This window comes from Melopsittacus undulatus, chromosome 5, assembly GCF_012275295.1.
Source record: "Melopsittacus undulatus isolate bMelUnd1 chromosome 5, bMelUnd1.mat.Z, whole genome shotgun sequence".
Lineage (NCBI taxonomy): Eukaryota > Metazoa > Chordata > Aves > Psittaciformes > Psittaculidae > Melopsittacus > Melopsittacus undulatus.
In genome coordinates this window covers 81,806,372-81,833,477 of record NC_047531.1, presented here as the reverse complement: position 1 = coordinate 81,833,477, position 27,106 = coordinate 81,806,372, and the positions used below count along the sequence as shown (strand labels likewise).

The window sequence follows — 27,106 nt, the reverse complement described above, 5'->3', positions numbered from 1 at the left end:
TGCCATATTCTGTAATGCACTATCATCCATTAGCACTCTGACCAGCCAATAGTGTTACACCACACTTGTCACATACATGTGTTATCAGAGATTTTTCCCCCAGAGATGCTGACCTCACTTAAGGACAACTGGGGAATCAGAAGGTTGACCATGTCCAAGGCATTGACATGCCAGTAGCTGAAGTGGGTTGCTATGTGAGTACACTTTGGTCAGGAGTTCAACAACTTAAATTCACTTAGGAAGGGGGGTTCAGTTTAAGCTTCTGAACCCTACCTGAAGCAGCTTAGAGGACTCACCCTTTTTGGACCATCAGCTCTGTTGTAGGGACAGTCACTTACAGCAAGGCAGCAAGATAATGCTATGGTTTTAAACTGCTCCAGTCATTTGCAAAGTGAACATGCATCTGTGGTCTACATGTCTCAGGGGCTTTTGGAAGTATTACTAAGATTCCACTGATACAGGTAAGTACAACTAGAGGCATCATTCACACAAAAATTAAACTGAAATCACACACTATGGTGAAGGATAAAACGGAATTGCCTAAACAATTAAAAAATTCTAGACCAAGATCCTTCTGGTATTGTAAAATCCTCTACAACAGTGACTGCACAGAGGCAGTGTTGCCTTCCTCCACACACTGATTTACCCACATGTTATAACATTGTTCTGGAAGAGCCTTTTGTAAGAGACCAGCTGTGGAACTAGTTCCATTCCAGTTAGTTATCTAATCGATACAAATAAAACTAGGACTTAACGCAGAACTCCTGGGAGATCATAATAATCATCCACAATTACTTGTGAAAGCCAATCAATGACCAAGAGGCTTCATGTGTCATTTATATACATTAAATCAAGCTTCTGAAATTAAACTTTGATTGCTAACACCATCAGAGGTTGCAGCACTAAGCAAAACAACACACAAGCAAGCACTGCCTCAAAGGCTGACTGCAAGGGCAACAGAGGATGGACCTACGAGAACACAAGCAGCCCTGAAACATCCACCCAGCAAGGGGAAGCACAACAATACAGCTGAGACAATGGATACAGGAACAGACATAAAAACAGTGAAACAAGCACCTACAGCTATCTTTTCCTCTTGTTCCTTCAGTGAAACAGGCTACCTTCCAGCAGTCAAATGAAAGACAAGTAGAAGGCAAGGTTCTCAGACCTGGATCTCAAATGTGGGAGGTAAAGGAAAGCGAAAGAGAGAGGAAGAAATATTATTGCATGACTTCTTCCTTGTTTCTCACTGTGGGAAGATCTGCAGAAACTGGAGGTTTATGATTTGTGTCAAATTTATCACATTATGATGAGTGATTAGCAGACATAGGCTTCCTGTTAAAATGTCATGTGTTCCTCTGTAGCTTTGTTCTGGTATTACCATTATGTATTTACTACTTTTTTTTTAGTATCTGCATAACATAGTCAAATAACTTTGCAGGTAGTGTGATAAAAGTTCAAAAAGTGGGAAACTCACACAACAGGCTATTCATTGTGTCATTTTTACTATTCTGAAGCCTATATCATGAGCAATGACTCATAAGAGCAGCATGCTGGAGAAGCACCTGCAAACCGTACAAGCTTGTTTATTCATTGATTCATTAAGTTCCTCTGTGCAAAATCTATGGGACCCAAGGGAAAGCACAAGGAAGAAATTGTGTTTCACCTGTGTTCTCTCCTGGGAACCAGAGGATGGGCTAGCTGGATGAAGAGCCCTTACATGCCCATGGAGCACACTCCCTCTGGTGGCTTTGCTCCATCTTGCTTTCTCAGCATCCTCAACAGGGTACAAAGAGCAATTAAAACAGACAAATTTCTTGTTTGCTTGTTTTAAATCATGTATTAAAACACTGCCTTTTTTTTTAACCTGCAGTCCTGAGATGACATTAACTTTCTGATGGTGAATTCTATGTAATTCTTTTGGAGAGGTTTGGCAAATTTCATCATAGCATGCAGTTACAAAAGCGAATTAGTTTTTCCATGTGATACAGTGGCATTATGGACCCAGAAAGCTATTTGAATAAATATGAATAGTAAATAAGAATAATAATATCTGCTTCACCTGTGAAATTCATGTTATGACAGTAAAAGAAAGAAGCTCGTCTGCCACATTTTTCTTCAAGCAGGAGGTGAAGATGAGGTTGGTTTTCACTGCTTGCACTGGGTGTTTTTGCGTAGAGCAGAGCTGATGTGGGCACTGAGAAATTAGATAATAGCTCTATGATTCATACTTAAGAGTGAATAATACTGAAAGAATTTGGGGAATACTCAGAAATATGGATAAGAGGAAACCACACAGAAGGCACAGAGATCAGGTTCAAAAAGATGGGACAGCTGACACATAATTCTCAATCTAGCTACTGATACCCAAAGGCACAGGCAAAAGGAAAGAGGTATTTAAAACAGCTTGGTTTTTCAAGAGAAAACTGGGCAATGAGGACAGAGAGGATTGCAAGAAATAATTAGACATTTAGAGAGTACAGACTATGTCACTTCTCCCCAAAACTGGCAGCTCTGCTTAAACATGACATATTCCCCATCACACATTTACGAGCATTATAAAGGCATACAGAGTACACCACACGCAGCAGGGAAAAACCATACACTTGCAATTAAAAATCCCGGTATTTCCAATTGATTTTATGATAGGTAAAGTCAGATGTGACATAAGAAGACTAGTCTCCAGAAATATAGGATATCCAATATATCCAAGTTATATATAGTAATACTCATTACTGCTAATTAATTTCATCTTCCTTGCCTTAACTCTTGTCAAGTCCCTGATACAACTACGTAATGCACTTTCTTTTGTTCCAATCTTACTTTCTACCTTACCACGTTGTTCCTAAGACACCACGCTATCTTTAAAACGTGTACAAAACTGAAATCATGTCAGATGTTGTTACTGTCCTAGACCCAACATTTTAATAACATGCTATTAGTTCTATATTTAATATTAAAGTGGTAGCAGTACCTCTTCCGCAAAGTTAGTTTTCTTGTCAAGCATTTCTCGTAATGTCTGAAGAATTTTAATGCAGAGCTTTTCTTCTTTCTCCATTAGCTTCTTTGTGTGATTAATCAACCTTAAAATAAAATATTAAGCCTTAAAGAGCATTGTACATTGTTTCTAAGCTGTACTACAATTTCTTTATGCAAAAATTACCTGTCACTATATTTTTTCATCAAGGAAAGGAAATAAAAGTAGACAAAAGAAATCATAATTAAAAAGGAAACAGGACTTTCAAGGTGGTGTGAGTTTTCTGTAGCAATGTGCCTATGTTACTGCCCATGCAGAAGGTAGAATTCTACATCCATTTTTTTATGTATGCGTCCAAATTAAAGTCTAAACGTGCTAGTTCATCATTTCTTTAAGGGCAACTTATTTTAACCTTTAAAAGTAACCAAAATTCACCATGCATCTTGCAGACTTTAAAAGCTACAACCTTTATACCTTCCACTTCTATCATCATTATATTTATAATTAGCAAATGACATCTAGCCAAAAGGATCCCCTAAAGCCTTACATGGAAGCATTCAGAAATACAGACATTCAGATGAAGCAACAAATTGTTTACATTTGCACAACAACTTCACAAGACTGTTTCAAGCCAGAAAACAAGGTACATTTCTGACTCCAACTACAACTGTGATGGAAATTTGGGTTCTAGTCAGCTTAAGCCAATACAGGTCGAAGGAGGTGATCCTGCCCCTCTACTCTGCTCTCATGGAGACCTCACTTGGAGTATTGTGTGCAGTTCTGGTGCCCTCACAATATAAAAAGGACATGGACCTGTTGGAACAAGTCCAGAGGAGGCCACGAGGGTGATCAGGGGCTGGAGCACCTCACGTATGAAGACAGGCTGAGAAAGTTGGGGCTGTTCAGCCTGGAGAAGAGAAGGCTGCGTGGAGACCTCATAGCAGTATCTGAAGAGGGCCTATAGGGATGCTGAGGAGGGACTCTTCATTAGGGACTGTAGTAGTAGGACAAGGGGTAATGGGTTGAAACTTAAACAGCAGAGGTTTAGATTTGGATATAAGAAAGAAATTCTTTACTGTGAGGGTGGTGAGGCACTGGAATGGGTTGCCCAGGGAGGCTGTGAATGCTCCATCCCTGGCAGTGTTCAAGGCCAGGCTGGACAGAGCCTCGGGTGACATGGTTTAGTGTGAGGTGTCCCTGCCCATGGCAGGGGGGTTGGAACTAGATGACCTTAAGGTCCTTTCCAACCCCTAACTATTCTATGACTCTATGATTCTAATACCAGAAGCAGTCGTTCTGTCTCTGTACAGAGCAGGTCTTTGCACTGGTGGTGAAACTCTGGTGAAAACGGAAGAGGGAAAAAAAATCTAGAGGCCCTGGCCAGCTTTTTTTTCCTTCAGTACCACTGTTGGCTTATGGTGCATAGGACAGGATTGGTAAAATTATAGCTTAGGATCAGCATGCAGCAAAGGCACTGTGGTCATTGATTTACACCAATGATGGCATCATTAATGGCCCTAAATCATAGTCACCAAAAACAGGGTCAGGAAGGCTGACACTGCATCATCTAGAGCAGTGCTCCATAACACAAGAGAACTGATTATATTTAGGTCACTGCTGTATTAGAATCTTAGAATCATTTAGGTTAGAGAAGACCTTTCAGATCATTGAGTCTAACCATAAACCTAAGGCTGCCAAGTCCAACATTAAACCATGTCAGTAAGTGCCACATCTACATGTATTCTAAATACCCACAGCAATTACTGTGCTAACACCATCCTGGGCTCAGTGGAGACACCATGTAGGACTATCATTTCTACTAATTTTATGAGCTATGAGTCCAAAACACTCTTGGACTTGTAGTTCTAACAGTATTTTAAAAGAAATTACCTTAATCTCAGGATTTCTGCACAGCTTTCCAAAGCATTCCTTTGCCATGGAAGTTAATTAAGTAGAACAGAAAACTGTTTACTGTATTACATGGGCCATGTCCAACAGTCCTAGGCTTGATTTGATGCTGACTTTGAACAAGAGTTTGGACAGAGGGTGTAAGATGGGTTAAGCTCAAAATTCAGCTTAATTTTTCCAAACTTATAGAGTGTATTGTTGTAACACTATCTCTGCCGAATACGCAAAAACCCAGAGAATCAGGAGAGCTGCCAAATACATTTGTTTCCCCTACATTACCTCTGTTTAAATTATAGTTTCTGAAGGGTGGGGAGGGCATCTCACTTGAGGACTAATACAAAAATTGCAAGACTGTTCTGATCCACAGAGTGCAAATAACACAATCTAATAATTCAAGACTAGCTAGGGGGGCCAGTTAAATTTATCTTTAAAAGAGCTGTTGGCAGTTTAAAATAAAAGTAAAAATCTTTATTTTCTGCAAAAAACAAAAGAGAAACACAAACAAACCCCAAAACCCAACAAAACCCCCTAGCCCTGAGCATCTCACCTCATTATGAATTACTGAAAATCCTACCATGGAAAGTCTAAGTTTCTGCTGTAGAGTTGGAGAAACTTAATAGCAAAAGTAGCCCAGAAAGAAAACAGAAGTAGGTTGAGCCCACAGCAATTTTTACAAGCTACCAACATCCCATTTCTAGGCAGACAAGGCAAGCAACCTTCCCCTCCACTCCTCTCCAGACTTCTAAACTGCCAAGAAACAATCAAAAACATGCAGCAAAAGACCTCAGCTTAAGCTTTCAGTATGAGCATAGAAACCTACATGCTTGAGTCATTGTTGAAAGTTAGAGGTAAGTGCTGTTGAAGATTTTAACTCCCACTTTTCCCAAAGAAGCAAAAAGAGGCCTCTCCTTACACCACTTACTTGGACATGAAAGCACCACATCTTATTCTGGCATCACTCCCCTCAGGAAAAAGAAGTTCTGGGCTGTGCAGCACATCAACCAGCACTGAGAATTCAGCTTGCATCATGGGAGTGAACTGCTGCTCCAAGGAGGACACTACGTCCTAGGGAAGGAAGAAGAATGACATTCATAACATCCATAACTCCAAGAAAACTAGAATATCACAGCTGTGGAGCTGAATAATACTGTGTGATGAGCTATTTGACCTGCTTCTCATAGTCAGCTGCAAGAGCTCTGTTAACCCAGCTGACAATAAAGCAACCTCAAGCCCTTCTTCACACCACTCTTCAAGCAGGGCAAGGGGAAGAAGATGCCCATTACTATCTACCTTGCTGCTCTTTCAAATTTCTCCTCTGCTCCCAAAACACTTGGCAATAGGTTTCCAGCAGTGTGCTGGAAAAACACTGCTTCTCATGCACGATATATCACCTGAGGTATAGCTTCCATGATGTTTAGGGCTCCTTTATTTGTCTGGGTTTTCAAACTATCTTCCTAGTTCATAAATGCCTGATGTTGTTTAACCACTACATGCACAAGGCAATCTTCATCTTACACATCTTGACACAAACCTGACATAATAGTTCTTAAAATCTCCAGTATCTCCTCTGCAACCAAAACAGGATATGTGACCATGAAAAGGCAGAAAGAAGGCTCTTAAAGAAAAGAACATACTTCCTATACCTCTCTACTGACTTCTGTAGGAGCTGAACTCAGAGCATATTGGCTTCACTTTTAACAGACACTAGTGAAGAGCGGAGCCTTCTGCTTTCCCCACCTAGAAATGGTCACTACAAATGCATGAGCCTATCTCCAGTGTTTCACATACCTGGCGTGTATTAGATAAACGCACTGCCACAACTACTGCCCAGGCAATTGGCTATTTTTGTACCTGTAGTTTTTCTATGATATTTCTGTAATCCCAGGCAGGCCCACCAAGAGCTTCCTTAAAACGAGGTCCACTGCGGGCTGACATCCTCCACCCCATGGCTGCCCTTTGCACCATGTTAGAGTGGCTCTTCATGAACAAGGTGTTGACCTGGCTGTCCAGATCCACTGGAATTGCAATCCCACGGTTCTTTGCTTTAATAAGAGGGAAAAAAAAGAAACAACTTACAGTGGCAAAACCTTTAAAACAGTATAAAGATCATGGCTTGCAAAATACTGATACTCTTGAAGTTGAGGGGCAGGAGGATCTTGCTTCAACAGGTTTTAATATAAGGATCAAAACCATAAGCCGGTAGAAATCAGCCATAATCTTGTTAAAGAAAGCAAGCTGAATCACTTTAAATGAGGTGAGGATCATTTCCAGTACACATTTTCATAGGTACAGACATTTATTTTTAAAAACAGACTTCTTTTTTTTACTAACTTTAAAGTTACATCAGATCCAGAGACTGTAATGTGTAACAAAAAGAGTATGCGTTATTATTTCAACAGCCAGTTTTCCTCTATTCAGAAGTCAATTCAGAAATGATTCTTTCTAGTGGACTTATGCACATTTAGTCAACTTATCCCAAGTGCTCTTTGTTCTTTTCTGTGTATTTCTCTTGAGAAGACCTTGAGAAACCAAGTGCATACAAATTCAATTTGAAAATGATTGTCTCCTCTCTCCCTTCAGTTCCCTGTACAGCCAGCATTGTTCAACCATGGTGTCCCTGGATGCCGCTGCAATGTAATCAATAGTTCATAAACTTGTGGCAGTTTAACTGGTAGACAGATTTAACCAATAGTTTTAAAAAAATGTGCTTTTTTTAAGGGGCAGGAAGTGACAATAGAGAATATCAGAGAAAGAAAAAGCCCTGAGGGAAGCCTTACACAAATTGTTACAGGGCATCCACTATTAAATTACTATTGAATCCTGAACTGTTGTTTGAAAAGGAAGCTTGAAAAACAGTGTTGGGAGGTATCTGCCCTCGCCTTCATTAAAATCTTTGTGTTAGCTGCATCTCTCCATTCTACTGGAGATCAGAGTGACTTTTTTCTGTGGCTCAGCATGAGTCATCTGCAATTCAACAAATAAACATGAGTTCGATGCAGCAGTATCTCTGTGTGAAAGATTAGGCTACATTCCAGTGATTAAGCTTTGTCTTCTACGTAATTTCACTTAATTTCCATGGCACAGTTTATGTTTAAGAAAAACTTAGAAGCAGAATAGAGAAGAGGTTTGAGTTCATTTCTAATAATGACTAATAATAACATTTTGTTCAGTTTTCACTATTGAAACAAAGTGACTTTTTAAAAAAGCCTTATTACATATTACATACCCATATTATAGTTCTGCACATTTTTCTGAGGCATTTCCCCACCATTCTGCACTAACATGCACACCTTCCACAGTAATGGAAGGCACCAAAACTATTTCAGCCCTCTCTCCCAGTTCTTTAAACGTATGCAACTGTAAGTCCTGAACTTGTGAAGTCAACAGATGCCCTTCTTTCCTAAACAGCCTATGCATCAAACCCCACAGGAGTACATGCAAGCAGAGGCAGGCATACACCCCTGATGAATGAAGGCTCATGTGCTGCCAAGCACAGAGAGACACAGATCCCAGGCAGAAACTCTATTTTCCCCAAATAATATTGTAATGGTAGCATTTATTATAAACCCAAATTTGGTTGTGACACCTCAATCTCCATTCTCACAGGCTACAGAAAGTGTGCTCTGTCACACAAGTCTTTATCCCTGTAACAGCTCCTGCAGGTGCAGGACACCCCTCTCTTTTCCCCCTTCAAGGGCATATCCTGATGCAGGACCAGGGCCTTCTCTTGCAGTGTAGGCTGTTCAACCAGGATGGAAAGAGATCTCTTACTCTATTTCTGGTAGGCACTTTCTCTTAAAGAGTTTGCTATAGGGAATTTAAAAAGTTGTTAGGTCAAGATGGGAAGACACATTTCCCCACAGCCGCATACGAATCACTAGGAGATGTACAGCGGTTTCCACACTGCAATTTGCTTTTCCTATACACTCTCTATTTGTTTTGAAGGCAAAGTTCCTGATTATCATAAGGAAAATACCATGTATGGCTGGCCATTATTTCTAATGATTGTTTTCCTGTATAATTTGACTGGGTTATTTTTCAAAACACATTTGCCCTGTTGCTGCTTACTTTATTACAGAAGTCCATTAAAGTTCTGCCAGTGTGGGTAAGCTGCTGCAGCCTATATATCCGATTTATTGTGTCCTAGTGTCAATCACTGGACTGTTATCGGACAATTCTCACTTCTCAATTAAGTGGTATATATGCAGAACCCTGATATATCCAAGGATAAATTTAGCAATGGGGAGCATGCTGTTCAGAGGAAAACTCAGACTTCTGCAGCCCTATAGATGCCATTTGAAGTTAACAACTTCCATCAGCATCTGAGGAGCAGTCAAGGACTATGATTGTTCAAAGAGTTGCTGCTAATTAAAACTATCACAAAGACAGACAGAAAGAGAGGGGAAAAAATACTCCTTTGTTTTGAACAGTTCTTATATGTATAATTCCATTTGTAATTAAGATTTGTATTGGTTGTCAAAGGGTACTGTTGAAGTCTAAGCTATAAACAAAGCCTTTGTCTTCTTATTTCTTTGCAGCTTGTAGAAAGTTTATCTTTCATTTGTTTCACATTTCATTATTTAAAACAACATGAAACATATTTTTACATTTTGGAAAGCTGATGAACAAATGTGAACATAAATATTTATTTTTAATTTAGGTGTTCTCGGATGCTTTCAACTTCAAAACGTGTCAATCTCCCTTAAAGTATGAACATAAAATATTGAAAAGTATGTTTATTTTTGTTCCACTTAGAATTACTTTTGGACAACACACAAACTTGCAAAGTAGTGTTAGAGCTGGCAGACAAAGGAGCCAGGAGGGGGTAAAATTCTGTCTTTCATCTGACTAGCAAACTTTGGGAAAAAGCATGCTACGTGGCTGTATGTAAACTGGTACCATAGGTATCAAGCAGGAAAGTGCATTGCCAACTTTCCTCTCTTTTACTGTTTAAACTATGAAAATGTATTCTGAGATCAGAACTCGGAAGAAATCAGCAATATTAATGTTGAGAATCAAGCAGCTAAAAACGAAAGCACTCTCTATGAACAAGTTAGACTCCACTGAAGACCCTAGGGCACAGTCCAATGCTAACAAAAGGGCTGAAATAGGCTGAGATGTATTTAGAATCATAGAATCACAGAATAGCCAGGGTTGGAAAGGACCTTAAGATCATCTAGTTCCAACCCTCCTGCCATGGGCAGGGACACCTCACACTAAACCATATCACTCAAGGCTTCATCCAACCTGGCCTTGAACACCACCAGGGATGGAGCATTCACAACCTCCCTGGACAACCCATTCCAGTACCTCACCACCCTTACAGTAAAGAATTTCTTCCTTATATCCAATCTAAACCTCCCCTGTTTAAGTTTCAATCCATTATCCCTTGTCCTATCACTACAGTCCCTAATGAACAGTCCCTCTCCAGCAGCCCTATAGCCCCCCTTCAGATACTGGAAGGCTGCTATGAGGTCTCCACGCAGCCTTCTCTTCTCCAGGCTGAACAGCTCCAACTTTCTCAGCCTGTTTTCATACAGGAGGTGCTCCAGTCCCTGATCATCCTCGTGGCCTCCTCTGGACTTGTTCCAACAGTTCCATGTCCTTTTTATGTTGAGGACACCAGAACTGCACACAATACTCCAAGTGAGGTCTCATGAGAGCAGAGTAGAGGGGCAGGATCACCTCCTTCAACCTGCTGGTCATGCTCCTTTTGATGCAGCCCAGGATACGGTTGCTTTCTGGGCTGTAAACGCACACTGCAGCCGGCTCATGTTCAGTTTCTCATCAACCAACACAGAATCACAGAATCTCAACACCCCCAAGTCCTTCTCCACAGGGCTGCTCTGAATTTCCTTTTTTCCCAACCTGTAGCTGTGCCTGGGATTGCTCCAACCCAGGTGTAGGACCTTGCACTTTGGCATGGTTAAACTTCATGAGGTTGGCATCAGCCCACCTCACAAGAATTACCTGTATGTATCTCTGAGGTCCCTTCCAACCCAAACCATTCTATGATTCTGTGATACTAAATTGATCCTAAGACTTGGGTTGGCAGTATTGTGGCAGTTATTCAGCAAGCATTCTTGAAATAGGTCCATTTGCTTCCAATTTCTATGCTTCTGTGAAAAGAACTACTGTTGATGCACTGGATACATACACAACCATCCAGCACAGAGTAGAACATTAGTGTGACCTTGCTGAATTTGTGGCACTGTTTTGCTTACCATTTCCACGGGTACCATTTGCCTTCTTCCCTTGGCTCAACCGGGGCTACTGCTGATGGCATCTTTGTGAGCAGCAGATTGAGAGATTATTGTCCAAAGGATTTCCCAGAAAATCACAGTTCCTCTGACACTAGTAATACTAACAGTCCTACTGCTAAGGCTTCCCAGGAAGTAGCTACCACCTGTAATTTTTCTTCAAAGCTCATTATTCAGAGTAAGTCTACCTTCCCATAAGGAAGCTCACCATTCTCCTTGATATTCCCACCTAGGGCTGCCTAATTTAAAATTTCAATAGCTTTTGTAGTATATACAACATACAACAGTATTTAACAGCTTCACGGCTATTTAGTACACTTTGCACTAACCTAATAAAGCCTTGGTTGCAGGTTTTCTGGAGGACATACAAGCATTTCACCCCTTAGAGTACCTCAAAAAGGCATGTGATGGGCAGTGTGGGTCATGAAAAAGCCACGGCTTTACCTGACTGTGAAGCTTTTACTCTCCTTGTTGTTTACACCCCTCTGGTAATTGCAGACAGCTATATCATCTTCTCCCACACTTCCCAGTTGTCACTTAATGGAGCGATGCATATTTAGTTCAATTAATTTTGTTCCATAAATCAGTCCCTCCAACTCCTTAATCATTTACTGACTGCTTAACAAATGCATTTGGATGGAGAGACACTAATGCTAGCAACAGCAAGACTTTTTAAGGGAAATAAAAGCTTTGTGTAGACAGACAAAACCTGCCAGTCTTACACCCTTCACTTGGATGGTTTTTCCCCCAACAGAAAATCTATGCTAAAATATTTATCAGTCTGTAAAAAGATCATCATTGAATTTTTCTTGCAATTAGGGAAACACCAACAGTTAAAATAGAATAAAATATGTGCTTCATCTGAAATATATTCCTGTTGTCAAGAAGGTAACAACAGGATAATTACTTTATTTGAACTAAAAATTGAAAATGAAGGTCTAGCTTTTTATAAAATGGGGAAAAAAAGATTTTAAAACTCAAATGGGAAGTGAAACAAAGCATCTTCAGGACTGAAAAACTGTTGTAGGAAAGTTCATCTATATAGATATTAAAATATGCACAATAATTCTGAAGAAGCAGTAAAATGTAACCTAGATTTTATGTTTAATGTTTCCTGTTTGTAATTTGTCAGTGAAAATAAAAGGGCTTTAGAGTACATAAAGCATGGTCAGGAAGCACCACAGGAGAACTTTTGGTATTATGTACAAAGGGGTGAGCTGAAAGTGGGGCATAAATACTCAACTAGAAAGGACTTCACTACTCCTTCAGACCATCTGCTGTCTGCCACAGACAACCCAAGTTCTATAACTGTATCATGTCCCATTTAAAGTGAAGCTAGCTTTCCTGCCATCTCTCCTCCCTTCATTTGCTCTTGGCCTGTTGACCAATGACATCCTTCCAAAGTAAAAACCTTGGTTTACAATCTAGATTTACTTAGATTATTTGCAACCTAGCATAATTTACGTCAAGTTGTTCTTGGATCTCTGGCCCTTAGTTTAAAAGTCACTTCTTTGTGACTATTTATCTTTCTAAGAACTTCTAAAGAGCAACACAGGCATTTGTTTTGTTAAGTGAAATGTGGGGTTCCTGTGGTCTCTTCTTGTAATATAGTTCTTTCCTCAGCTATCACAGTACTACTTCCTCTGTACCTGTTCCAGTGTTGAATGTATGAAGTAGCAGTCTTACAGGAATCACTTCCAATTTTGTAGGATGGAAACAAGGATTCTCTCTCCTGTTGCTTCTCCCACACAGTATCCTAGAGTATAATCTGATAATGACTAATGTAATTTGGATTCCTAACAGATTTTTTAAAGGGCCTGCCAAGAGAAATAGTCTAACAAAATGCAGGTTCATATCTGTCACTGTTGACTCATATGGGAAATTCCAATTATTTCATTATTGGTGGCAATAGCACAACCATACACATACTATATCCTTGGGATGCACACAGAGTATCAGAGGGAAGATGCAATTTGCAAAAACATAAGGATCAAAGCTAATGAATACTACAGAAACAAGAGTATAATACAATGAGATTTGCTGCTGTGACAGAAAACTGATGCTTGGGGGTGGAGATACAAGAATTACCACTTAATTAAGAAGCAAATACAGTTCTTTGCATGGTCCTGAAGGACTGGTAAATCCTGGGAGAAAGACCATGCTCCCATACAACTGAAGATAATGATCCAGATCTTTAGTTGTGAGGACAGGTGATATTCCCCAGTTTTACCATATGTAAAGACAATACAGGTTTAAAATGCAAACTTTGAGACTGGCCTCCCCCCTTCTCAATCTTGCAAAGACTGTAAAATGTGGGAATTGAAAAACCTTTGGTAATGAGTTAATTTGAAATGAATTGAACTGTTATTCATCTTAGTTCCTCTGCTTTCACAAAGACCTTTTAAACATTTTTCATTTGCAGCTATTTTATCACTGAGTGGAAGCTGTTTGGATTATTCATTTTCTGGACCATCTTTTCAAGCAAAAGCTCCATCCCATGTAATAATAGATAAAAAGCAAAAGTGAAATATGCATAATGTGTTCATTTTAGTTATTGTGATAATCTGCTTCATAAATCCATATGAACAAGACACATTAATATACATATTGTGTTGTGTTTCTATTCATGCCAAGTAGTCAAACATTTTCTGGGCAATAAAAACCTGATGCACATTGGTATCTGTGTGTTCCAAATCTCTTGGAGCCACGGAGGAGTCTGCTGAAGAGAAGCAAACCTCTATGAAGGTTGAACTGGAGGCAGACAACTGCCTGGAGACAAAGCAGTGAAGCTTGAAAAGCTTATACAGTTTTTCCCTAGTGGTCAAGTGTAGTTGAAGTACCAGGGTTATAAGAAATTACCTTCTGTAACATATCCTTTTGTTGACCTGGAAGATAATGCACATCTTACATAGCTCAAAAGAAGACAGACGTAATGATCTTAAGCTCTTGAGGCAACGCTTACATCCACCTGCCAGCAACAAGCTAGTAAGTACTGGGCAGAATGTATGTTGCTTAAACTTGCTCTGAAATGGGTCTCTTAAAACTATATTATTACAGGAATCTTTGATATCTGGGGAAATCTGTGTATGATCTTTGCTCTTCCTGAGATTCATTTCTAAATCCAGGGCTACAACACACACACGCAGAAAAAAAAAGTTGTATTTGCTCTTTTAACTCTATACTACATTTATTTTCCATTAAAAGTCTTTGCTTTCTGCTGTAAATCTGTCCAATACTGTATGTCTCTGACACAGGCAAAATCTTTCTAGAGGACTTTTTTAAACCCTGCTGTGAAACATGAAGGCCCTAACATTAAAGCCGTCAGACTCTCAAATGAAAACAAAATAAAACCAAAAAAGACAGAAGGATGCTTACAGATGATTAGCCAAAATCTAGACCTAGTCCACACAGAAAGCCAGCAAAAGAAGCAAGAAAAGGCTGCTCTGTTTGTTCTATGGAAGAAACCTCCATCTTCTCAAAGAGAAACACCCCAAAGAGAAAGGCACTGGGCAAGCTCTGTAATCACAAAAGGGCCTTGGTTCTAAAAGCCTCTGGTGCCCCCAGGCTGGGGCAGGTTTTCCAGAGCAGGCCTAGTCAGTTAGCCCAGGTAAGACATGGTTGGCACTATGCCTGAAAACACTGAGAGTCACTGGGGGTTAACGTTTCCACTAGCCATCCACACTTCCTCACAGGGGTGTGTGTTAAAAACTCTGCTTCCGTGTCTTCTCTGTGGGGAAGTTCCCCTCATCTGTTCCCTTATGTTCCCTTTCTGCACTGTCAAAATAAAGCACTAAGTAAAAAGCAATTTGCTAGCACAACACAATTTCACCATGCTTGATAATGGTATCAGTGATGAATCCTTAAACAGTTATTATGATCTGGACAAGGAAGTCTGCAATGCACATGCTAACCTGTGCTTTTGGCAGGCAGATCTGAGGCTGCCAGCCCATGGCATCCCCAGAGCATGTCACACCTTCCTGCCCTGCTGCCACTGCAGACAAGTCCCATACGAGGACCTGAGGTGATGCCCTTCATTGGCAGCTCAACTCCACTCTGCCATGTTGTAAATCTGCCCAAGTGCGGCTGGGGTCTCATGGGTAGGAAGCCACAGTAGCAAGAAGGTTGGACCCATAGGACAGCACAAGAGCATACAAAACAAAACTCCCACCAACTGTAAACCATCCCCCTAAAACAGAAAAAGGCATGAAACAAAAGACTAAAGAGGAGGTAGAAATTATATTCACCAAATAGAAACAAAGTCACATACCTGAAGAAAATTCCAGACCTCAGCCATGACTCAGATTCTCCCCTTGGCTCTCTCGGGAGCAAGGGACACACAGAAGACTCCTACCAAAGACCACCAGCCCTTTCACATGCTGTTGCACCCGGCTGAGAAGCTGGATCTGCCAGCCCTTTACAGTGACCCATGCTTTCCCTCTGAGGCTGCAGCGGGGACAAGTTCAGCTTGGCTGTCTCAGCACTATGCTCAAGAGTCTCCAAATGCCCTCATTTCAGTGAGATAACACAGAGACCTCTCTGAGCTAGAATGTGATTTTAGGTGTAGCTCTGGAGAAATGGAAGACTCCAAACTCTAAAAGCAGAAACAGTCTCCAATACCCTCTCAGTTGCCCTACTTCTTCCCCCTTTCCCCAGACACTCAGGGAAAATAATTTATTGGTGACTCCTCCTAGAACTGCCAGGGAAGAGCAGGAATGCAAGTGTTAAACATACAAACAAGGATTTGTAGAGGTAGAGCCTGTTTTGAGACTGTAGTAGCTGTAGCGTAAAGGAAATGTCTTCAACTTCCAAAGTTCTCTTGCTAGATGGATCCATAATTAAATAATTTGCTCAACAAATGAAACAATTAAAGGTTTCTAAGTTTTTAGGTAACCACTTATTCACTCAAGAAGTTAATGAGATATTTTTGGCTAAATTATTAAATGATACTCCTGTAAAGCTATTACAAAATCTAAATTGAAAGTTGACTCTTACAATCCCACAGATACTGCAGATAAAAGATCCTCTCGTATTGGTTTAGCATTATTTATTAAAACTTTATTAAAATTGCATCAACAATAGAATTTAGGCAGTTTCTATATAACTCTGCCTCTACTCAGTTTTCATTCACATCGAGCAGAACCTTGTTTTGCAAGTAACAAGAATCACTTACTTTTAGGAACTATATTGAATAATACTTTTTTCTGTCATGGCAGAAGACTTTAAAATTGCATTCAGAGAAATTTAATTTAAGAATGAACTTTTGTCAGTCTTAGCTGTGGACTGGGGAAGAATCTTCTTTATTTTAGGATAAGAAGGTTTAAATTTTTTGCTTTAACATGGTATTTGAGTTTATTTGGAAGCATGTAAGTTATAAGCTGCCCTGAGGACCATATCTGGTCCTGGTGCCAGTGCAAGATAATACTCCCCTGACAAGACTGACTGTATCAGCAGTAAATGCATGGACTGATGGTGAGGAGTAAGCTATGGAGTGGCACAGTTGTGGTTTCCATCCCCACCTCCCTGACAGGGTGAAACCTAAACAAGCCCAGGACTGCAACTGCCAATAATGAATGCATCTCCCAGGAACCAAGGAGAAAAATGATGGGTGCTCTCCAATGCATGACTGCTTACAACAGCTTGTGCAAATGTAGCCCAGCACGACTAGAAATGCCCAGGTTTTCTCATAGTTTATGTTCTGGTCTAATATTGTAACTTGCTAGAGGTAAAGTTCAACTGTCATTCACTTATCAAACTCATCACTCTGACCTATGGGTTTCAGTTAACAACCCTATTTAATGGGACAGATTTGAATGTATTATAAAAGGAGGAAGAATTAAGCCTCAGAAAGGATTCTTGAAATCACCACTGTCACAATTTCAGTCACATTAAAACCTGTCCAACCTCAAGCAAGTCTGATCTTAAAAGACAGAGAACAATAATGAAAGCAAAACCTGGCACCTACCAACTTCAGCCAGCGTCTTGATACATGACTCCACTGAGGCTTTCTGTGTTGGGTTTGGCCAGGTACAATTGTAAATTCTAAAAGCAGACTGCAGCAGCTGAATAAAAACAGGCTGGTGTGTCTGAAAACAAAAAGTAAACATGGAATTTTACCTTTAGAATCTCCTCACAGCTGCCCTTGGGTTTGACACAACATAAACCACAGGCAAGGGGTTTTTAGCTTGTAGACTCAAGTTACAATTCCATTAAATTATCTTTGCTCTTTAGGACCAGAGGGAATAGAAATCAATGCTGCACCTCTGAAAAAGCAAATCATGCAATTTTTCCTGAGATTGGCACTGATACCAAGCAAACACAGTACAATGCAGAAGGATGGAGGAGTCTTCCCAGTTCTCAGGTATGCAACTGTTTTGTCATAGAACATACTTGTCATACAAAGATAGACCATTATACTGTAAGGATACTCCCCCTCCAATGAGTTCACAAGAGCCAGGAATGATCATATTGAGCTGTCTACTGCTTCAGAACTGCAAGTGATATTAAGAGTAAGAATTTAAAGAGGAATTAAGCTGCTAGAGAAATTAAAGAAGGATGCAAACATACAGCATTCCTATCTGTATAGCAGATCATATCTCCTTAACAGTCTAAATTAAGATCTTTATCTGTGCCTCTTTTCCTTACCTGGAGGCTGGTGCTGTTATCTGAAAATGGCGAATTGAAGAAGCCACTCACAATGTTCATTACAGGCTCAGTGACATATTTCTCTAGAGATATGTCTGCATGTTTACGATCTGTGGTTGTGTTACAAACCTACAGGGAAGAAGGAGGAAACAACAAGATTTAGTTCTTTTAAATCAGCAAGCTTTATTATTTTGTCATTTTTATAACACATGTAATATTTCTCCTTAATATGAAGCAAAATGATTCTTATACAAAAAAGTCTATCAGAGATAACTATCTTAGAGTTCAAGCTGTATTTGTGACAGCTTATCTCTCTTCTTGGATGTCCACATTGTCTTTTGAATACCCTTCTCTTCCGAACTAGCACTTTCTGGTTGGCTGTCTATTCTTTCCCACACCACGAAAAAACGATCCCCCTAAATCAGCACACTGCATGCCACTCAGACATTTAGACAGATCTGAGAAGAAAATGGGCTTTTCCTCCTATTGTGGGTTGGTTGGAAGAGGCCTTAGAGACAGATGAGGCATAAAACCCTTCAGTTATAAAGATTTCATGTAATGTTTAACTTCTCTCTACAAATTAATCACCACAAATGGGTGGCTCATTTGCAGGAAAATATGTTAAAAGAAGAGGGAAATAAAGGAAATGGCATAGTCAATACTAACAGCCTTTGGAATTGTAAACTGTAGGACAGGCAGCATTACTTAGGAAAACCACAGGGGGAAAATACAAAAAACCTAAAAACAATGAAAGAAGAAAATGGATGGTACTGGGACAACTCTGGAGCACAATACGATGATTAAATGGTGAGAAGATATGGGAAGATTTGTACAAAAGATTCCTCAAGACAGCCTTTGGTACAACACTAAAAGTTTGCTGCTGCATAAAGATGTCATGCTTAAAGACAGGAAAAACATACTGGGGTGGATAGCACCCTTCAGTGTTTCTATTATCCTTTTTAACATTTGTAGACATCTATAGAGAGTCATGTTTACTTTGCAGTCAGGTTAAACAGCACTAAAAAGAGTCTATAGAGAGCTAAACATGGTCAAGAAAGGCAAGACTGAACAAATAAGAAGTACTATGGTCATACTACCTCTTCAACAGCTTTTAAATAAGCAAATCTATTCACGTTTAACAAGAAATTAGAAGTAAAGCTGTTCCCTCACCTATGCAAGCTACAGACTACTGCAATGGGCTAGGGAATCTACACAAAAGCAGAATTTATTTTGTATATAGACTTCTGGGGTAGCCTTCTCATTACATTTAACACACAATCACAAGTCTGAGTGGTTCATACTTAGCATTATGTTAATTTATGGATGGGGATCTGAAGTCCAGAGAACCTGAGTGAATTACTTAAGGTCACAGATAAAAGTTAGTGACAGAAGCAGAAAGATAATCCGCAGCACCTGAATCTCACATGTGCTCTCTAATGACACACTGTCACACTTGGACACTACTAGACAGCAGTGTCACCAGACATGTCTTAAGGAAGGTTACTGACATGACATCCAAAAGCACCCATGTTCAGGAGAAGATACAGGAACACAAAAGCATTTTGAGTATAACACACAAGCATTGTCAGATGGTAGGCAGAGGAATAGAACTATAGAACTATAAAGCTCTTTAAATTCTTCTGTTTTTAATTAATCTACATGCCAGTTCTGGCTGGAATCAGTAGCTCTGAGGCTCAGCACTTATGATCCCAATGGGAAGACAGGGAGCTGTGCAGAGCTAGCACGGTGAATTCAGAAATCACCAAAACTAAATTCCAGAACACTTTTAAGCTTTCCCCTTTGCTTGCCTAAAAAGCAGAGCCACATGTGGGGATGCCACTCTGCTCCAGCAACGGTCTGAGAAATTCCCAGCGCAGATGGAATTCGGAAATCCTTTCATTTGTTCTTATCCCTCTGCCCTTTGGGGACTGAAAGATATTTCCCTGTGGAAGAAAAACCCTGAAATGCATGAAATGGAGATGAGGATTGAGAAAGCAATGTTAAAAAAACCCTTAAGAGGCTTTGGGACTGAAACTCACATGAATAATACTTCAAAAATTCTGCAGAGAAAGCCAGGATGACTTTACAGCTGTCAGATCCTGGCTCTTGCTTTAATCCTGCTCAGACTACAGCTGCTGATTTACAGACCAGGCCACACACAGGAAAGGGAAGCCTTTCCTTCAGCAGCACCCACTTTGCTTAGTGCAACACTTTAAGACACACACAGGAGAAAGTAGGTTGGCAGAAACTGTAGAAAGAGGGTGTCTTTGAAAGCGCGACTGCTTTTGGCAAACTGAATTTATACATGAATCCGCCTCATGCCTGCTTTGCAATGTATCACATTGTTGGAAAAGCATGACAGTTGGGGACTAAATATTTCCTTCCTCAATCCAGAAAGAGATTTTAAAATATAGTTTCTTTTTATTTTATTGTTTTTATTAAGACAGGAAGGGATCCAACCTAAGGATAACACTCTTGTCTTTCACCTTAGTGCTCTCTAATAACAATCCCAAAGCTCACAAACTCACCCACTGACAGGCATTTGTAGCAGCTGAAAGAAAAGCATTTCCCCTTCCCCCATGCAAAAGCATCCCTTTTAGCTCATTGGAACACAGAGGATCAAAGGGCTCTTTTTCTAAATGCTTTGAAAGCTATTGTAACACCTTTCAGGAGGCTGACAGCATTCTAACTGTCCTGATAGCTACATAAAGCTGATGTATTTATAACACCCAGGTTCTGCCTCGGCCCCAGAAAACTAAACCTGAACAAATATACCAAGTAACCTGGAAGATATGGCTACCCACAGGGACCTGGCTGAAGAGCATGACAGGCCAGAGCACTTCTGACATGTTCTTTTAGTTCTTTCAGCCAAGAAATTAGAACTAATTAGTTATCTTCCCTCAGGGCTTTGTAGGAGAGCAAAATAAACCTTCATTTTGCCATTCACTGCCAACAGCACACACACAACCCCCAGCATTAATAGTACACTAGCTCTTCACCTCTGAAGACCTGGGGTCAGATTTCTCTTATGACAAGAGTATATGAAAACAAGCTTAGTGGTCACTAGCATCAGGACAACTCTACATCATTTAGGCACAGGCAGTTTGTCTTCAGGCACATGAAAGGAACTGCGAACAGAGCTCTCTTTCTACATGTCTGCTTCTAGCCTAAGGGCAAATAAAATTGGTCACGTTCAAGGGCTTAGGGAGAGTAGTCTGCTTGGAGAGTCAGGGCCAGGATACATCAGGAAAGGGAAACCCAGAAAAGGGAAATAAACAGGAGAAAATACTTCTTAGGGTAAAATCAGCAAGGTTAAAAAGCAGAATCCCCCTCCAAAGAGATTTCTGATTCTAGTTTTCCAATGGGCTTGGTTTGTCCAGGTCTTTCACTGTAGAACACAACCACAGAGACAAGACAAACAGCAGGAAAACAGGGCGTGTAAAGGTCTCATTATTGCTGAAAATGGCTGTCACCAAAAAAATGAGAGCACAGACATTCCTGTCTTACCCCAGCCATTTATAAGATTTCTGTTTCATAGAGAATGAACAGGTCACAGTGCCTATCATACAGCATAAGTGTTTGCACTGATTCCTTTTTTGCCCATAATGCATGGTATTTTCTCCGAATAGGTTTCAAATAAATTGTTTTGTGGCATGCTATTACTTTGGGCTAAATGTCCACTGCAGGACTCAGTTGATATTATTTTACCTTTTTTTTTCTTTATTTCAACAAAATGAAGAACACAAAGAGTGAGAACTCCAGGATTATAAAATGTGACAGACCGTGGACTGGGAAAAGATACACATACACCATGACAATATGCTCTATAACATCACCAAAATACCGATCAGTATCAAGGAACAGAAACAGTCTACCAGCCACAAAAAACCTGTGGTTCTGCTTCTTGAGCAGAAAGAGCAACTTCATTACCTGGCATTAATATTAGGCTCCTACAAGAAGCATTAACCTCCTATAAAAGGATATGTAATGTAAGCCACAATCATTATGTTACACTAACTTCCCTTCATGGCTCTACTACTGTATTTTATCCTTCTGGAAGGCATAAGATTTCCTTTGCTTTCTGCCTCCAAAATACCAGGGAATGGAAGTGTAACTCAGTTTCTGATTGAAACTTCATTCAAGAAGTACTGACATCATGAAGCTCACTAGGGTTCACAGAAGTTGTATGCCTACAGTACCAGCTGTGTCCTGTCACCTTGCAGCCTATAGTTTGTACATGAATTGGGACTCTGAAAGACCACAGCTCTACACCTGCCTTACTCAGCAGCAGTGAGAATGAATTGATAGTTTAATAAGAGACAAAACCAGGCCAAAGTTAGATTAAAGAAGGATCATTAGCCAAAGATCTTCTTGATCCCTGATCCTCAGTGTACTAACAGAGTAAAGCAAGAAGATTACAGATATGGTGTTTTTACTTTCAGGCACCACCATAATGACTAGTAACATATGCCCCAGAAGACATCCCAACCCTGTACATACAACCATTTTATTTTTCTGGAAGAGAAAAGAACATGTGTTCCAAGATGCCCTTTAAGAAAGGGAAAACTGATAGCAATTTGTGGATTAAATGATGATAGATCATATTGAAATGACCATTTGTTAAAAGAAACACCACAAAACAAAAAAACCCCACAAAAATAAAACACCCACACCTATTGTACTGCTGACTTTAACAAAAAATAGTTCATAAAATAAAAGTTCACACAAAAAAGGTATTGCTAGTTCAGTCGACACCCGTGGCTATACCATAATATTTGTTACCATCTCATGAAGCTTACCCTTGCCATATCAACAAGGAAGTTCTCAAATAATTTCCAAATATGGTTACTGGCATAGATTTCTTTCATTTCCACTTCAGTGTCCACATAACAGTGGTTAACAAAATTAACATAGGCAATTTTCACCTGCAGGAAGAGCAAAAACACAGACAATATGAAACGGAGCAATAAAAAGCATTGATATGATGCTTCCTATCTGCAAAGATACTGAGCATTAAAGGTAATCCTTCAAGTGCTAACACTAATACCAGTCATAATGTGTACATTCAGTTCAAAAGATACAAGGAGAAGCACAGCAGCAAATACATTAGTGTAAGTACTGAAAACACATGAATCAAAATAGAAAGTTTTTGCAAACATTCTTACTCCAACAACAACCTTCCCCCTCCCAACAAACCCATAATAAATCTGACATTTAAATGATATTAAAGACTGCAAGGGCCTGGCTCCAAAGCCAGGAGCTGTCAAAATGCAGGACACCCCTGCATTTGCTGGTTGATTGCTGTGGGTTGATGGCTTGTGACAGGCTTGCCAAATATATATATATAAATGTCCTTAGCATTAGAGCTACAATCCCTATATTCCCACAATCCTAACGCAGTGCTTGTATTCAGGATGGGTGTAACTCGGATCTAAATGGCAGAGAAAGGATATGCAGTGCTGCGACTGCAGCAACAGCAGCACAAGGCTTAGCAGAGAAATGCAGCCTCAGTCTTCTCCTGCATTACAAATCTGCATGTGCACATCATAAAAATAAATATCCAGTGCCTGAAATGTATGAAGTACATATAAACATACACAGATAGACTGAAAATTTCATGTCACGGTCAAAGGAAAGGAGATAGTCGCATGGGTTTAATGCAATCAGGAGAAAACCCATGTCAGGCTTTTAGATTTAATTTGTTTGAGCTTTTATTAATTAGCATCTGCTGAAAGTAATGCTAGAAGGAACTTCTAGCAAAGCAAACATTTCTCTTTTCAAGAATCAGTTGATCACAATGGGACTTTCTCAGGGAGTTTTTGCTCCTGCAGGCCCCAGTTCTGTTGGTATGAGCCACATTTTTCCACCAGATAGCCTGCAGAAATCTGTCTGACTGATACACAGGGCCTGAGCAAGCCCCTTGCAGAGCCTGTGAAAAGATATCACATCCCTACTGAGGATGACCGGTAGCAGCTGCAGAATTGGGCCTCAATATACAGTGAATAAAAGCATTTGCTGGACTGCAAATGAACTTAATAAAATACGAATTCACCTAAAACTCCTGCTAACCTCAGCATGGCCAGAGTGTTACCCATCATTTCCAACAAATTCAAGCAGTGGCAAAACGCTGGCTTGACAAACCACTTGGCTGAGTATTCTTGACTACAGCCAGAAGTTACCAGGGCATTAGACTCTGACAGTGGCTGGACAAAACAAGGTGTCTGCCCCAAAAAGCTGACAGTCAATGCATGAGGCACAAGGAGCTTTCTGTTTCAGAAAGTACAGGCTATTCTTCCTCATTTATTCACCTTAACAAACACCACCTGTTTGCATCCTGTTTCCTGTGCAAATCTTCAACCTATCAGTATATTAGAAACAACAAAATATTTTCTGAGTTTATAGAAATGATAAGTTTGTTTCCTCATTCAATGAATCTTACCTCAGGTATGCAGTCATCATGGGTCACTACTCTCACTATATCATCCAGTGGCAGGAGTGAATTGCACTTGATCTCTGTGTATACATTTTTTCCTTCCGTACAAGCTGCTAGCAATTCCACTAGAGTGATGTGATATGCTAAGGGTCCACTCTCATCTGCTCGATCTCGCTCCGAACACATCATTTGGAGTAGGACTGGAAATGATGCTCTGTCATTGTAGAATATCAACACATCTTCACCGCCATTTATCAGCTGAGAAAGATAACCCCAAACTTTTAAGCACCCTGTATTTGCAGTCATTTTGGACTCGGTGATCTTAAAGGCCTTTTCCAACCTTAATCATTCTATGATTTTCTTGATTTCTTATTTTGTTCTACCTTTAAGTATGCAAAAGTCTATCTAGCTAAAACAAAAATAACCCAGTGTTACTCTGATGTGGCTTACCAAATGCACATGTCAAAACAATATCCAAAACAAACTTCTCTTATCTACATAACTGCAAGTCTGGAATAACTCACCAAGGAAAAAGCTAATGCAAGGCAAATTTGAAGTTTAATTTCTGTGTAGCTCTGTGTTTATCTAAGACAGTATGCCATCCTTATTATTCCTACTATCTCCATGTTTGTTTGAAGGTAATTAATTACTCTCAATTCCTATTGTGAGGCCAGGATGTGCTATTATCCTTGCTTTATAGACAGGGACTTGAGGTGCACAGAGATTAAATGTTCTGTGCTACCTCACACAAAAAGCCTGTGGCTCACCCAGAATTTAACCAGCCTTTTCTGTGCCCTTGCTCAGCATTGGAAACAAAGGACGATTCTTCCCAACCTATGCAAATTTCACAGATGGGTCTTGACATTGTCAGTGTCATGCCAGTACTTCCATTTAACAGAAAACTGGTGTATGTGATAAATACTTGATTTTGCTACAAGTGCCTTGCTGATCTCAGGAGGATCCAGAGTGGAGGTGGATGCTGGCAGCCCATCTCAGCAGATCTCACAGAGAAGTGCTCTAACCCTGTTCTGAACCGCCCATACACTGAATATGCCTACTGCCAGTGCTGCTCCATGAGCTGGAGTGGAGCTGGGACAGGAAAGTAGTTCTGTCTTCTCTCCATCACTTTCCTTTTAAGCATAATGCACACTCAATGTGGGTGAAAATAAGATCCCATAAACCCTTCCTGGTAAAGAATACACCTTGGCAGCACAAACAGCCATACGTATTTTGTGAGTAAGGCACTTGACATATCCAAGTCTGTATGTGACATGAAATCCTAGGCTACGAATTCAAGGGCAGAAATAAAGGCTGGTTGAAATGGGAAAGCAGCAAAAGCAGGAATGAAAATTAGTCTCCCACAATGAAAAGTCAAGAAACATTTCATTACATTTTCCAGGGTTTCAATGTTTCAAATTTTGAATGTACAAACTCTCTGACTGTGTTCTCCCTTTTTCTGCATATTTGGATATCAAAAATTGGCTGGGGTGAATCGTGAATTCAGTCTTTTCTATAATTCCTATTTCTCATTTATCTTTAGGTTTCTAAAATGTTCCTACTCTTGACTTTTCAAAATAGACATTTTCTGGTCAACCCACAGTACAGAAAAATAGGTTTTAAAGGGACAAGTGCTTGGGAATGATGAACGAGACAGCACAAGGTCCCATATACCATTAATCTCGTTGCCCTCAGTGCCAAAAAAATGTATTTTAACATATCAAGTCAAACTGAACCCTCATCCTCTCATGTACCTATTGTTGATGTATGAGGAGGAAATACCAGCAGAGAATGAATGTGAAACACATTCCTGCATGGCATGCTTGCTACATATTGACTGTGAGGAACAACAAACTGAAGCAGATGATGTTGCATCAGTACAAGAAGAGCTAAGGCGGACAAACTAATCATCATAAATGCAAGGACAGAAGATGGTGTCATCCTCTTTCCCCAAGTTATTCACTTTTAAACATGATTTACAAAGGAAATTGTAAATCCCAATTGACCCAAGCAGAGAAAACAATGCCCTTTTAAAAGCAGAAAAGTAAAAGAAATATCCAACATCATTCAAAGCTCTTACTGAGCATCATGAGCTCAGTAATAGGGGGGGAAACCAAAAACCCACAACAACCCAAAAACCCAGCAGCATTTTCTTCCACTAATGTATATTATCAACAAGACCTTTATGGAAGTATAATGAAGGCTGGTCAGTGTTGGAGCAACTGATGATGCTCTGCTATGTATCTCTCCAGAATATATAGATAATAGAAAACTCTGCTGCCACATTGTTCTAGTTCAAAAGTAAATTCTGCTTTCCCTTTTGTAATAATGTTTGCACTGATAGGCAGCATTCCTCCAGGAACCTCAAAGCACATTTGTAATGAGAAAAAGTGCCCTAAGGAACCTTTCAGGTTGGTAAACATCATTACTAACACTCTACAGACACAGGGACCAAGGATATGAGAACAAGTGAATAAGCCAGATTGGAAATGTTCAATGCATTTTATGAAAGTATTCTTTGGCAATGGTGCTCCTTCATCTGTATGCACTTTCTAAAACATGTAAATATGATCAGTTTATCCCTTACCGTTAGTACACAGGAATAACCTACACTATACTTCCTGTAGGTAAAACAAAACACAGGAGTAGTTGAAACAGGTTTTACACTCACACTCTGTCTTGTCTTGTGGTAAATTGTTTACATGTCCCATCTGCAGGCATAAAAGAAGTTACACCTCTTGTTTAAGGTCACAAAGTACATCTCAGCTGTCTACCCAGAAACTGTCCTGATTCCATGCCAAGCTCCAACCATTTGGCTACACTGTCCCCTTTATGTTGGATTGCTGTTCAAGTGCCATTCAAATTTCCCTGTTAGTAACCTTTTCTAGC

General features: G+C 40.0%; 1 protein-coding gene across 1 annotated transcript in view; it reads right to left on the bottom strand.

The window, feature by feature from the left end:
- Positions 1–27,106, bottom strand: part of ITPR2 (inositol 1,4,5-trisphosphate receptor type 2) — a 252,357-nt gene that overhangs the window by 109,495 nt on the left and 115,756 nt on the right. The window contains exons 31-37 of the mRNA XM_034062808.1: positions 24,227–24,478; positions 22,587–22,712; positions 17,788–17,916; positions 17,108–17,228; positions 6,737–6,927; positions 5,808–5,950; positions 2,975–3,083 (exon numbers count right to left, since the gene is read on the bottom strand). Of these exons, the coding sequence (XP_033918699.1) occupies positions 2,975–3,083; positions 5,808–5,950; positions 6,737–6,927; positions 17,108–17,228; positions 17,788–17,916; positions 22,587–22,712; positions 24,227–24,478 (1,071 nt within the window). The remainder of the gene's footprint in view (positions 1–2,974; positions 3,084–5,807; positions 5,951–6,736; positions 6,928–17,107; positions 17,229–17,787; positions 17,917–22,586; positions 22,713–24,226; positions 24,479–27,106) is intronic.